The sequence below is a fragment of the Lineus longissimus genome, chromosome 9 (genome assembly GCF_910592395.1).
Source record: "Lineus longissimus chromosome 9, tnLinLong1.2, whole genome shotgun sequence".
In the NCBI taxonomy this organism is placed as follows: domain Eukaryota; kingdom Metazoa; phylum Nemertea; class Pilidiophora; order Heteronemertea; family Lineidae; genus Lineus; species Lineus longissimus.
In genome coordinates, this window is record NC_088316.1 from 4,898,230 (window position 1) to 4,913,456 (window position 15,227).

Consider the following 15,227-nt stretch of genomic DNA (forward strand, 5'->3'; position numbering starts at 1 on the left):
ATAGACGAACCGGCGGGCAGAAAATGCATGCTGCATACCGTCTGCAGACTGGGGGTTTTCTCATGAGTCAATAGAATCTAAGGTTTGGAATTAGGGGACCATATCAGTAGTTGCTTTGCGCCAATTTTTTTCAAAGTTTGTTTTCTTATATTTGAATTACCTGTGAATCATCTTGCGGGAAGATTTTTTTGGGTGTGCATGACAGATGACGTACTTAATCCAGAACATGTATATTGTATCGGCCTGTTGTGCCTCGTGCGCCTGGTTGATTGGCCGGCAAGGTTGGGTTCGTTTCAAAGGCAGCATTTCATGATAAAAAGTGCTGAATGACATGGGTAAATATAATTAAAGATAACAGAATGAAGAAACCCAGGGAACAGAAAACCATTGTATATCAAACACCCACCTTGACAGTTCTCCTCTGTCTCTTGATGTTAAGTGAAAATACCGGCCTCTTTGACATTCTAAACAGGTGTTGTTAGGCCAAATAAAAAATGTTTTCAGGCAAATGTTTATTACTACAGTCCTGGTCACAAGATACACCCTAGCTGATTAGCATCATGTAGGCCCTACGTGCTAAATCCGTGCGAGTCACACATACATGTAGCGTGCCAGTGGATACACCCCAACTCGTGGTGTATCGCAAAGCCTGTTTGCACAACGGCCTAGATAATCTTTGTTCTACCGTTTGGCATTTACCTGAAATGGCCTCTTATTTTTTAGTGTGAAAATCACATGGCAACTGTTGAGATGGTCCCCTAATTCCAGATCTTAATTTTAATACAGAAGTTGGCTGAAAGCAACTGCTGATATGGTCCCCTAATTCCAGACCTTAGATTCTATTGACTCATGAGAAAACCCCCAGTCTGCAGACGGTATGCAGCATGCATTTTCTGCCCGCCGATAGACGAACATAATGTTCGTGTATTCCCGTCTCTGAAAGTGTCGGCGCCTTCACAGACGGCATCCTTTGTGACACGGCACATAACATATAGTTGATGCGACTTATCACGATTTGAGTGTGATGTACTCGAGATCTTTTATTTTTTCGCTGATATGTCCGTTATTATTTATTGCACGGCCATAAAAGTCGCACAGACGTGATCTACGTGACATTGCGGAACGACATCGCCGGTCACTCGATGAAATACAAGCATTTTATATCCGTTTTAAGTCTCAGGGGGGCAATACAATGTAACGGTGGTATACTTAACCGAAATTTGGGCACGTGGAGGTTTTTTATTGCAGCAGTTAATAGTTTATCATATTCAGATTTTCAGTTGACTCAAATTGTTGCTGCAATGAATTTTGTCTAAAGTGGTAGTTGATATGTCACTTAATCCACTTTACTCGATGAAATAGCACACTCGATATCGGATGAGATCAACTTTGTACAGTCTATCAAATTATCTCGGAAAGAGTATGCGAACAAAATGGGGGTGCACCATGTTTACAATTACAGCTCTCGAGAAAGGAATCAAGCGGTTATAGGTAAGCACATATGCATTGCATCAAATATAGATTAGAAAAGAACGTTTCAAATAGCCAGTTTTCAGAAAGATATTGTAAGTGTTTATTTTAAATATAAGGGTCTCAGTAGATTTGTCCTAATATATACCGTTGAACTTGGATTGCATTTCGGATCCGTGAAATAATCAATATTCCCCGCAAACAAGCAAATACGCTGTGTTGGTTGTGCTGGTTGAAAACGAAATTGTAATGACTGTGTGTCCATCCCTTTACCCGCTGTATCCAATTGAGGAGAAAAAAAGAAACATCATACATTTTCTTTCCTTTTCCATTTACAAACGGCAAAATATGATCACTAAATTTTATATGGAAGATGATATGTACACAGCATGGTGTATGCAACAGAAAAATTATTGTTTTATGTTCACAGCGTTTTATATTAATATTCGATTAGGCTCATTATGAAGCCCCGCCTCCGATGTGGAATTTTCCCATCATTTTTTAAGACTCTCTTGTTTGTCGATGGTTCTAGAGTGCCGTATTACAAAGGTAGCGTTGTGTTGCTCCTGATACCGAAAGAGAGCTGTTTGGGAGGTGGGAAAGGATGAGAATTGGCCCCAACTTGAAGGGAAGCGGGGAGTTTTTCCACCGCCAGCGCCACCACCACCGCCATTTTTTCTCCAGCTGACGTCATTGATGACGCGGTTATGTTAATTCGCCTCTGCTGTGCATGCAACCAACTTGTTACTGCGTACACAACAGTTTGCTGTGAACATAGCCACTTCAATTTTATTTCATATAAAAGTTAGTGATGTGAAGTAGCTGAGTTGTCATTGGCAGTATATCCAATTGTTCGACTACCTGATATCGATGTCGAACAATGGAATGAGCGTTCGTGTTGGCGTTTTGGGGGCTTTGCGAAAACTCCTTATTCATACAACCGCGCACTTCTCCGATGAAACAGGCTGATTAAAAATAAATATTTTGTTTTTTGCTGAGTTCTGTAGAAGCCCAGAAGCGCATGTTCTGCACTACACTTGACCATTTCAGGCCAGTTGGAAGCACTGGCCAATCCGCGAAACCACCGCCTCGGATCACAAGTCGGAATTTCTTCCACACTGCGCCTATTTTGGGCTATCCCGACGTCCTGAAAGTAGACCACCCCTCACCCACAAAAGGTCTGATATTTTTCGGACCATTGTCTTCAGTAAATCGTCGTCTTTTTTCTGCATTCACCCTATCTGCATGCCCTATCTGTACTTTATCTTGTAGGTGTGTGGGGGAGCCCGCCTATACTTTATCTTCCAGGCATGATGAGGAAGTGGCCTGTCCTTTCGATGTCTTTACTGTCTCCCCACAGTTTTTCCTCAACATTGGACGCGTCTGCGTGTCAGAGGTGCTGTCTGATATACCGGGGCAGGAATCAATCACGATAACACAATACATTATTTGTAAATATCATATGTACAACAGATCAAGCTAATCATTTACTAACTCTTCTCTCGTTTTAGAACTGATCATATACCAGACGAAGGATTTCACCCGCGACGGAAAAACGGCGCAAGGTAATGGAAATAAAGAAGAATGCAAAGATAGTGTATAATGCTCAACGCTTGTAATAGCGTAATCAAATCCTTCACACCCTTTGAGAAGTTAAAGATATTGGTCCAACTTTTACTATTTACCCGCGAGCATGTTTACTTGCACGGTGGGAAGCTATTATATCCATAACTCTTCCTTCTCTAATGCCGCCCTTGGGCACTTTTCGCTGCAGCTGCCTGGATTTCTTAATCGATGTCATGGGAAACACGCTTCTGCACTGCATTTGTTCACGTTGGTGCTTGTCATTCTCATCGATATTGGATAGGCTGCGGGATTGTTCTCTAATTCTGCTTGCTTTCCTGCGTGCAGCCTAATTTCGATAGGCTGTGGGATTGTTTTCGACTCTAAGTTCTCTAATTCTGCTTGTTTTCCTGCGTGCAGCCTAATTTCGATAGGCTGTGGGATTGTTTTCGACTCTAAATTCTCTAATTCTGCTTGCTTTTCTGCGTGCAGCCTGATTTCGAAACAGATCGGATCAGACGGAATCTTTAAAAGACCTCTAAATTTCCGCGGGAGAATTATTTTCGCGTATTTCGCGAATAACCGAGATACGTGAAAATAAAAATTGCAAAGCGGATCTACCCAGCCTCGTCAGTCACAAGGCAGTGTGAGCTTTTGTAACTTAGGATTGATTTTTTTTACTTATTAGTTCCTGCATACGAGGAAAACGGTTTATTATCATGCGTTCGATCGACAAGTGGAAGAAGCTTGGTAAATTGTGCTGGAGAAAAAACACTAAATATCCATTAAGAGACGATTAGTAGTAATCAAATATGGCATTCTTATTTGAATTATCTCACTCCACGGGTATTTTGTTGAGATAAAGCTAATGTTTTCATTGATTGTTTTAAGTTAAAAGTTAATTTGGATCTTCTTTTTCAGCTTGTAAACATTCTGGAAGGAATACCGAACTGACGGGTGATTTCTTCTGGTGACGTAAAGCTTTGATTCAGAAAAAAAAGGCGAAACAGGTGTCGCAGTCAGATCATTCTAAAAGCTCGCGCTTGCACTTAAGCATAATCGTTTACTGGGGTTTCGCTTTGTAAGCAGCGTGAGTCGAGTCCTGAAGTTACATTAATTTACTTGGAATTATTGGAACTGTGTGTTTATTGAAACAAGTGCAAACGGAGTTAGTTGCAGTGATGTCTTCAACATAGCTGCGCTGGAATCCTGCAAAATTGACACTGTCGCCTTTATTCTGTTTATACTCTTCAGGCGGCTTAACCCTAATCTCCAAGGGGGTTGATTGTGATTGTGATGACGAGATTACGCCATGCTTCATCAGCGAGTAGGAGCTTAACACATCTCCAGTAGATCTTCTTAAAGGAGGGCTTAGGGTTAGTTGTCGTTTACTCCCATGCGAATTGCAACAAAAACTTCGGGCAAAGATCCTTCTGAAGAATCATTGATATCTCAGCCTTTGTGTTATAAATATCATTACTCGATCGAGAGTCAGATATAATTTTACCTATCCCAAGGTTGCATTTGGTCACTTTCCATCGTTTCGATCATTTAACCCGAAGGAGTTTCGTTATTTTTAGGCTTGAGAGGATTATGTAATCGAACCTGCTTATACTGTACAAACCAGTGACTTCGTCGAATCGATTGAGCCAATATGAGGCCACGGCTTAGCATTCAACTGCTTAAACATTTAGAGCCAAACGTATATCAAAAGATCTGACGAAAAGTTGGCTGGCTCAGTTTTGTCCAAAAGGAAAAGGCGGTAATTTCACATAATTTTTTCTAACCCAGAGGAGCGGATTATTTCGTAAATTGTGTGGATGACGACGTTCAACATGTTTCAATACCGACCATGCAGTGTCTTTGTCGAAATGATAGATCAAACGAAAGGAACGCCTGTGACGATAGCTTAAAATGTACTAATAACGTGACCAAATTAGATGACTTTTGGCGCCAGGATGGGTTATAAAAAGCCGTAGAAGGCACGAACGATACTCCAACTATACCCAACGGAATATGACGACTCGAAGTGTGGATTACGACATCGGGTGTTCAATAGAGCATACTTGTAGGTTCGACTTGGGAGATCGTGACCATTCTAACTAACCCTTTTTGTAACTTTTGGGTACAAACGGGGTAATTTGACTCTTGAAACCGGGCTACGAAAATCAAGGTATAGTGTACATAAATCGTCATCGAATATTGAAAGCGCTTTTTATCACTATCATATTAACAATAAAATGCTTGATATTATTGTTATTAATGTTGATTCAGCTTCGAGCAAATCTTACCCAATATTAAACTAGGCCTTTACCTGGTGTGATCATGGCACTTATGTTTCCACTTTTGATTGGAATACAAAACAATAAAAAGAAACCTGCGCCTCGTTAAACAACAACACCTGGAATAGATATACTTCTTGACAAAACAATTAAATTAGATATTGCATACATTTTAGGAACTACGTTCGAAAAACATACATGTACGGAATCGAAATGAGAATGTTACATGTCCTTTTGTAGACACGGTGAATACCAATTCATAACAAAGGACGTAATTATTGTGAGGATTTCACGTACGTTTAGAGTTGTGATAGAGAGACAATATGAGACGCACGCGGATGTTTGCGATTCTTTCATTTGGATTGGCTCTATTGACAGGTAAGTTTTGCTTTTCTTAATAGTTCGCACTATAGTTTGTAGTCTTAATTATTTACTCATTCCGTTTGTCACAAAATATTGGAAATTTGAACTAGTGTGAATACACGCTGAAAATAAATCTTGACAAATCTTCACTGTACATCGTACGGACTGGTATGCAAATACTATAGATACAAATTTTCGACGAATTTGCCTGCATGATACTAGTAACTGCAGAGCAGCAATCTTTATTTCTATTCATCTAAGCCACAATAAAGTACATCAAACAAGCAAGGCGTATGCCTTTAAGTTTCACTTCTCGGTTGTGTAAAGGAATGGACGGCTTTTTATTGCAGTATATTACTTTGTTCTTCCTCTGGTTCATCAGAATACTATTTTTCTGAACGTGTTTGATGATTTTCCAATTTTCCAAGATAGTAGAAAACGCGTTATTCATTTTTTTAGTACGCACAAGTCCTGGCGCGAAATGCCTTTCTCTCCACGTGAGTGCACGCCAAAATCCAAGTTCAAGTCACCCCGCTATTACGACGTAATGTTCTTTCCGTTATCCTCGCCGATTTTGAATTTTTCCTTCTTTTGTGCAATTTGTTGATGGAAACAACTTATGTAGAATAGGAGGTGACTGGGCAGCTAGCTGGGTAATATTGCCCTTAATAATACCAATGGTCCTTTAAAATAGGTTTTGTCGCTGACGTTACGTTACGTTGGCGTCATAAGCTTAATAGACTTAAGTTTAAGCAGTGGTTTGTTAATTAGATTCGAGCATCTCACATAAACTGCAACCTGCATATTGTGAATCATCCACCGACCACATGTAAGTTGATACAAATAAAGCGCTCTTGCGTAAACCCGCAAATAATAAGATACATTTACTCATTTATTTATTGCATATACATTAATCGATATCTGCGGCGAGTCATATGGCTGTACTTAGCTCGAGTACCAATAATCATGATTATAGTTGTTGACCTCCACAAGTACAAACATAACATAATGCTAGTTGCTCTTAACCATTCCCTCGTGCATGATATCAACATGATCAAAGCATGTTTAGCATTCATTTATAGGCTACATGTACGATATCATCAATGTTACCGTTTCTTAACCTAAGGTGTGTATTCTACACATCATTAATCTTTTCTGAACAACTGCTTAGATGAAGCTTGCCTTTGATAAACCAGGCGGGCTAGTTAGTTTCCCATCAGATCTCGAAGCGGTAACACGCGCGCAATCCAAGATTAAATAGGTTGTTTGGGTATACGGCAAGAAACTAATGTGAAAAGTAAATGGAATAAATTCGCAATAAGGAACGTTACATTTATAACACGTACATTCAAATATGCTGAAACACATTCCCCTTAAAGGCCATATATCAAGGTTTGAAAACATGCTTGATACTCATGAAATATGTTGAGGGTTAAAAAAACAAGATCCCAGACATTAAAAAAATTCTAATAATATAGTCATTATTTAGTTATTTCAATTTTCAATTTTAAACTATTTGAATTTTGAACTATTAGAATTTGTGGTTAATCAATTTGCATGGCAGACCTGCCGATATAGCAAAGAAGACATTGATAGACGGTTGCAGATGCATAACATGTATGATTTTTGAACAGACTAATGTTGCACAATATTGTTTCGCCTCGTCAGTGTTGTATCGCCAGTTATGTCATGACGCTGAACTACTATTGAAAAGTGACTGTATTATGCACAATCATCTTGACGTGACGATATAATGCCGTGCAACGTTAGATAGGCCTAGATGTCAGATGACAATAATCTGTCATTGACAGTGGCTGTCACTGACACTGACACAATAATCTGTCACTGTCACACAATAATCTGTCACTGACACTGACCTGTGTCGCTGTCACCTTGCTATGGCTGGAACACAAGAAGACACTATGCGGTATCACAGGCCCCAATAGGGCCTACACATTATGAATAACAACCGACCTCAGCAGCCTCGGGCATTAAATGCAATTGACATGGTTGGAATAGCTGTTTTTAACAAGTGGCATTTAATATTCAGTTGGATGCAGATATCCGGCTTCATGTGATAATCCGTATCGATAAAGTGATCACTGCAAAGTTTGGCTGAAGGCCCAGGCTTCCAACACTCCAAACGTTTGCACTTCCGAATCCACAGCTTCCTCCTCTCTCGTTCAACTGGCTTTGGAAATTCATGAAAATGGGTCCCATCCGTCATTCGATTGTTCTTTGTGCTATCCTTGACACAATTCGGACCCACACAATACACCATAGTGAATGAAACACATTACTTCCAGGTGTGCATAATTAATTAAGGCCCTCCTGCTTTTATGATTGCATGACATGTACAGATAACCTGATCTACATCACAACTTTTGCTGAACCCGCCGCCTGGCTCTAACAAGCCAGTTGCTAGCCTGATTAGGCAATCAAGTTGTCAAACACATAATTGGCTATATCTTCAAAATGGATGGAGCTAATTGCATTTGGTTTTCTGTATTGTATAAAGTGTAAGGTACACTTTTGAAATCGTCTTACAGCAGAAAATGGCAAAAAACCTTGATATATGGCCTTTAACAATATAGATTAAAATACCCCGTCTAGACAGTTCATGGTTCATTAAAACGCGTCCATTCCTGCGTGTATTTTTATAATTCATCTTGTATCAAATTCTCAGTCACGAGAATGCTGACAATAGTGATATTCTCTCGTTCAGGAAATAAGATTGCGAAACAGTGTGATCCTTTGCATTTCTCGTCGGAAAGATTGAAAACAATGTCGTCTTTTAAATTGGGGTCCATTCACTGATGACAATGTCTCATTGTTTATCGGCCTTTGACATATTTGGTTGCACCGAGGTGATACCTCGTCGTAGAATCACATTTTATCCACAAAAATGCCGTTCTCTTCACAAAATGTTTGACATTAGATCATTTTGATGCAAGATTTATGTTTGAAGTCATACTCGTCAGCTGAAACAAAGGAATGCTCTTAAGGTACAAGTTCGAGCCAAACAAAGGAAAGTTGCTTAGCGTGCTGTTTGATAGGTAAGATGATAGCTTGCACTCTTGCACAAATTTTGAAATTAGACTCCTGCTTTGAAACGAGAATATGTAAGCCTAATTAGACTCCTTACTCGGATGCATTTGAAAAAGAAGGGGTGCCACCTTGGGGATATGATTTATATATAGCTGTCATCCTATCAAACCAGGTGTTGTAACTCTCAATCGTCCGGCTGGAACTTGTACCACACGAAAACCTCTTTTTTTTTAGCTACCAAGCACGAATTCATCAAACATGAAATGTGCATCAATTAAAATTATGTCTTTAAAGCCATTTAAAAGTTCTGTTAAAGCTATGTTTCAAAACTGCACTATGAAGTATCGCGGTTGTGTTCTAGAGTTCCATTGCATGTCCGATCGCATGGGAAATATTTTCTTCTGCCGCATCGTCTGGTATGGGCCTCTGGAGCACAAACATCCGGTCGATTCTGTGATTTTCTTTTGTTAGTAATGATTTCTTTGCGACTAAACACAATTTTGTCATTTTGGTCTCCATGTTTACGAAATACGTTTCTGAATGTACTACAATGTACAGGTAGTATTTGTGTATTTGTGACATTTTCTGCTCAATACGGTAACTTCATTTCTTTACCATAGACGGGGGATGGATTATTCTTTTTGTGTGTTTATCTACTCATGGGCCATGTATAAATACGATGTAACCAGGGACAAAATATGGCTCATCCTGGTGCCCCTCCAGGCCGTGACTACAGATTCGGGCTCTGCTGAAGCAAACGTCATATGCCTGCACTCGTAATGCTTAAACTCTGTTTCACGCGAAGCTATAAGATCAGTAGACAACAAATCTAAATAGCGTTTCGCGATGCGTACAAAGCATTCATCAATGCACTACAATACTACGTGGCACGATTTCTGTTCTAAAATGTTGATATTCCAATGAACTCAAACCCAAGTATGGATTTCGTGTACATAAGCCTCCAATTAACAACTAATCACATGACATTTAACGCAGACAGTCTGTTTACACTGCCATGTCGAAAAAAGCTTTCACTAATGGGAGTCTGAGACAAGCTAAACTAAGATCATACATTACGCCTAAAATCCATTAGAAATAATTGTATTTGGAGTACGCCGTGAAAAAGATATAACCAAATTTTGCTGAGCTCAGTATTCTTATGTAGCATCGGTTCAACGCCAGTGATTTTTGACGACTCATTGCGGCATACCCCGGAATCTTGCTTTAGCCTGATTAATATCTGATCTACTTACTAGATAGCAGGTCCAAATGTGTAGATCGGTCATGCCAGCCATTTTGGATCTGTGCAACAACACTGAGAATCGATTGGTCAACATGGTCAATACGAGCTGTAACCAACTTTGGTGGGTATTGATCTCATATACCAGTCGGTTATAGAAACATTAAAGGCCATATATCAAGGTTTGAAAACATGCTTGATACTCATGAAATATGCTGAGGGTTAAAAAAACAAGATCCCAGACATTAAAAAAATTCTAATAATAAAGTCATTATTTAGTTATTTCAATTTTCAATTTTAAACTATTTGAATTTCCCACCACACACAACTTTAGATTAGTTCCACATGTGGCCGCTAGGGATTTTTTGATGACGTAGATCAGGTCAGTCAGAACAAAGCAAGATGGCTTCCGCATACAGTTCAGAGAGTGAGAGCAGTGAATTTGAGGATGTTTTGGTCGATACAGAACAACTGTTTTTAACAAGTTGCATTTAATATTCAGTTGGATGCAGATATCCGGCTTCATGTGATAATCCGTATCGATAAAGTGATCACTGCAAAGTTTGGCCGAAGGCCCAGGCTTCCAACACTCCAAACGTTTGCACTTCCGAATCCACAGCTTCCTCCTCTCTCGTTCAACTGGCTTTGGAAATTCATGAAAATGGGTCCCATCCGTCATTCGATTGTTCTTTGTGCTATCTTGACACAATTCGGAGCCACACAATACACCATAGTGAATGAAACACATTACTTCCAGGTGTGCATAATTAATTAAGGCCCTCCTGCTTTTATGATTGCATGACATGTACAGATAACCTGATCTACATCACAACTTTTGCTGAACCCGCCGCCTGGCTCTAACAAGCCAGTTGCTAGCCTGATTAAGTAATCAAGTTGTCAAACACATACATATGTAATTGGCTATATCTTCAAAATGGATGGAGCTAATTGCATTTGGTTTTCTGTATTGTATAAAGTGTTAGGTACACTTTTGAAATCGTCTTACAGCAGAAATGGCAAAAAACCTTGATATATGGCCTTTAAACTTTGTTGAGGCGTGAAAACGGCTCCTTGGCAAGTCATTATTTCATAATATAGAACTGGCCGTTAGCAATGGGCTTTTCTATAAAAACAGTAAGGTTATTCTGATTCCGACTAGGAATTTTTTTGGGACAAAATATCACAAACACATTGAATGGCTTTCCTTTGAAAGGTGATTCGTGCTTGGTACTTACTGCTCTTCTTCAGACTGGTATAGTCCAAGGGGAGAATCTGTATTTACAAGGCAATCGTAGTGATCAGTTTGTATGATCAGTTTGTACAGTATTTTGTTTCCCACTCGGGCGCAGGTCCAGCGGACAATGTGAACTCTAGATCTACACACATCCTGGTCAGACTCTCGCTATCTATTCGATGTTTGGCGAAAAAAGTAAGGGCCCGACTTCGACACGTTTTCACGAGATGGAATATTCTTTTTCTCAAGACAAGATATTTTCTTTTCGCCATAAATTCAATCTTTCCTAGGTTTGGATGAAGACCCAATCCTCGTATGCCAGGGTCAGTCGAATGCTCCTCCACGTTACTGATCATGAGCTCGGTCTTGTGCCGAGTGTTGCCCTGGAGTTCAGAATGTGAAGAAGACTTAGGAATTCACCGCGTTTTCCCTGATGTTGTGAATGAAAGTCCAGACAATCGACATTGCTCTTATATCCATATGTTATTCTGCTGTATGGCGTGTTTTGCAAGGAACGATTTGTACAATATGTCAAAATGCTTCAGAAAATCGACGCACTTTAATAATTCGATGCAGTAATATAACGGAAAATAACTCGCCAGAAACCCAAAACATGATTTCTGACAGGTTGCCAGGAAATCGACAGAGGGAAAGTATTCGTACCTCGTCAGGACTCGCCGTCATTTCGACTTCGAATTTGCGTCGACTCCTGACATAGGGGTAGAGTTCACGGTGACCGCTGCCTTATTGTCACTGTATTATCTAACATGTCACATCGGGTCACATTCTCCATCAAGACTTCACCCTCATCGCATAATAAGGTTAAAAATTTTGCTTCAAAGAACAATCGTTCTGTGACGCGATTTGTCATATTTGACATTGAGCACTTTGTACTTAATTGGCTCACCGTAGGGGAGTCTATACGATACCGCAGTGTCCGTCGTCCGTCGTCGTCCGTCGTCGTCGTCGTCGTCGTCGTCGTCGTCGTCCGTCGTATCCTAGTTCAAAAACAGTGGCACGTTTTTTAACCGCTAGGCCTATGAACTTAAAACTTTGTACACATGACCCCTAGGTCAGATGACCCGTGACACTAAATTTCTGTCCGATCTGATTCTCTACTTGGCCACCAGGGGGCCAAATGTGGATATCTAAAAAGTGTGATATCTCGCTTATTAGTGACTTGTTTTCGATAAAACTTTTGTGGTAGGTACCCATAGCAAGGATACATCATATATCTTACGGGTTTTTAATTTGATCTACTTTTCAAGGTCGCAGAGGTCAAATGGCGTGAATTGGCCGTTTGAGTGTAACTATGGCACGTTTCTCAACCACCAAAGCTATGAGCTTGAAACTTGGTACATATAACCCCCTATATCAGATAACCTCTGGTGCTGAATTTCAGCCTGATCTGATTCTTGACTTTGCCACCAGGGGGCCAAAACAGAAAAAGTAAGAAGTGCAATAGCCTGCTTATTAGCAAATTGTTTTTGATGAAATTTTTATGGCAGGGATGGCGTAAATTTGCCGTTTGAGTGTAACTATGGCACGTTTCTCAACCGCAACAGTTATGAACTTGAAACTTTGAACAAATGACCCCCTAGGTCAGTTGACCTTTTACACTGAATTTTGGTTCGGTCTGATTATTGACTTGGCCACCAGGGGGCCCAAACTCAAAACTCAAAAAGTGTGATTTCTCGCTTATTACTGATTTGTTTTTGATAAAAGTTTCATGGTAGGTACTCCCAGCAAGGATACATCACATATCTTACGGGTTTTTGATTTGACCCACCTTTCAAGTTCACAGAGGTCAAAGTTGAAAACTTTACCGTTCTTGGTACGTTTTGTCGTTGTTCAATGTAAAGAGTTTTAATTTTGTGTAATGATGCATCTAAGAAGCCACTATTTGTATGCCAAGTTTCAGCCAGATCGGAATTCAAATATGGCCGAAATTGCATGTTTTGTGGGTTTTTCCTCGTATTGTGGCAATCCAAAGGTCGTGAGTTCAAACCCCGGTCAAGGACAGCCAAAAATATTTTTATTTTTCATCTTTTCCTTTTTTCTTTTCTGAGTTCTATCTTACATTTTCTTCATTTTTTGATTTATTTGGTGCCATAGATTTAAATAGGCGGCCATCTTGGAAATCGTTTTTTGCCGATTGCTGTAGTGTAACAGTGATGAAATTGTTATGGTCAGGTGGATGTGTCTACATCACATATCACCCTGGTTTGTTATTTGACCTACCTGTCAAGGTCACTGAGGTCAAAGTTAAAAATATATTCACCATTGTCATGGAGTGGCACGTTTCTTCACTATCATTTTCACCTAGACTCTACAAGCTTGGAACCACAAGTCTCGGATTCACCACTTGGCCAGGGCCGGCTCTGAACTGGTCACAAATGCATGTATAAATTATGAGAGGCCTACATACTGTAGCACTTTCTGTAACTGTCTACTAAAAATACTTACGGTGAGCACAATGGCCCCTGGCCGTTTCATTGTTGTAATTTAAATCAGCACCGCGGTCGGAAGACGTTTGAGCAAAACTTCCAGATTGTGCTTCTTGCTATGAGTGCTCTTGTGCTCTTGCATGAGTTAGTATACCTTGGTTACGGCTTAGTAACCTTGGTAACTCACCAATACGCCTTCGTAACCGGATGCAAAATCTGATATTTTTTTTCAGACTTGTGCCGACCGTGTTAATGAGTCAAAGGCCTAAGATGAGTGTTGGCAAACTCAGAGCATAAAACAGACCTATCGCTATATGATGGAATCTACAAAAATCGTGATTTAGAATAAAATCTAGAATAAACGCATGGTAAGATATTAAACAAGGCAAGCTAAAGTTACCCGTTTATTCAAAACTTGACGACTAAAGCTGTTTAAGATGTGATATTAACCCTCTGTAAACCGCTCTATTTGTGAACAAATATTTTAGGGTGATTCATGCTGTAGTGCGTGCGCAATAAAATTCGTAGACGAACTCTACATGTACTGCACTGGAATACATTCTGTTAAGTGTGTTGTCAGTAGGAGTGTGTTTGTCAGTCGATTGAGGGGCGGGGGGGGGCTACTTTTTTTTTCACGTGCTTGTGACGCATGTCGATGGGCAGAGTGGAACAAATCTACAAAGAAAGTCATGGTTGTCATGATCGTCATGATAGAGATGAGAACTGTATATTGTGACGTTATTTGGCTTCCTCCCGAGGAGTGCCGCTGTTTCAAGGTAATCACTCCGTGATCTGTAAACCGGAGCATCAAACGACCTCGGTGGGCAGAGTGGGTGGGTACATTACCATTTCTTTTGTTTCCCCCCTGAGGGGCCCCTGTGTCTCTCTGAGTAATCTCTCTGAAATCTAACACTGCGTCACATTCTCTATGAAGATGTCATCTCATTATGAGAGTCAACAAACAATCAGCTTATTGTATTGCGTGGATTTTTGCGCTCTAGCTCTTGAGTAGGAGGGGAGGGGGATTTATAATATATTAGACCACGCAATGAGCAATTTCTGCCATGCATCTTTTCAATATCTAAAACTTAGACATGTGTGGCCAACTTCTTTATCGTCTAGAACATTTGCCTTTTGGGTAAAAACCCTTGGGCACTATTTCTCGTTGCATGGTCACATTTGTAAGGGAATGTATGCCATGATCCTAAGCTCTCCTAGATTTGTTGAATAGTGAAGGAGATTTTGCGTTTTTAACTTGACCAAGCATGTATATACTAAGCCATATTATTTGTGTGTGTGTTACAGGCTACCTGATCACTGTCATAAACAAGGTGTTTGCTTAAAATGGACCATGTTGACTACATACAGAATCTTGTATTAAAGAGTGTCAAGGGTTTATGATCTAGATTCAATGGGAGGATAAGACGATGACGCTCAGAATGACGAATTCCATCATATCATTTCTTTTATAAAGGCAACAAGGTGAAAAGGAGTTTAGCAAAGAAGCGATGATTAATGCCTCCTGTTGTTATCTTGATTCTCCCTGGGGCGCAAGTCTTCTTAGGGAAGTACTAATCACC

The 15,227-nt window shown here is 40.0% G+C and overlaps 1 protein-coding gene across 8 annotated transcripts in view; it reads left to right on the forward strand.

Moving 5' to 3' along the window:
- Window positions 1-15,227, forward strand: part of LOC135493434 (relaxin receptor 2-like) — a 224,447-nt gene that overhangs the window by 113,875 nt on the left and 95,345 nt on the right. For 3 of the 8 annotated variants that reach the window (XM_064780779.1, XM_064780780.1, XM_064780781.1), the window contains exons 4-5: window positions 2,982-3,035; window positions 3,955-5,693. In XM_064780779.1, the coding sequence (XP_064636849.1) occupies window positions 5,639-5,693 (55 nt within the window). In that variant the 5' untranslated portion in view covers window positions 2,982-3,035; window positions 3,955-5,638. Of the gene's footprint in view, window positions 1-2,981; window positions 3,036-3,323; window positions 3,680-3,765; window positions 3,784-3,954; window positions 5,694-15,227 lie in introns of those variants that run through there. The other 5 variants (XM_064780783.1, XM_064780784.1, XM_064780787.1 and 2 more) reach the window with 5 other exon arrangements.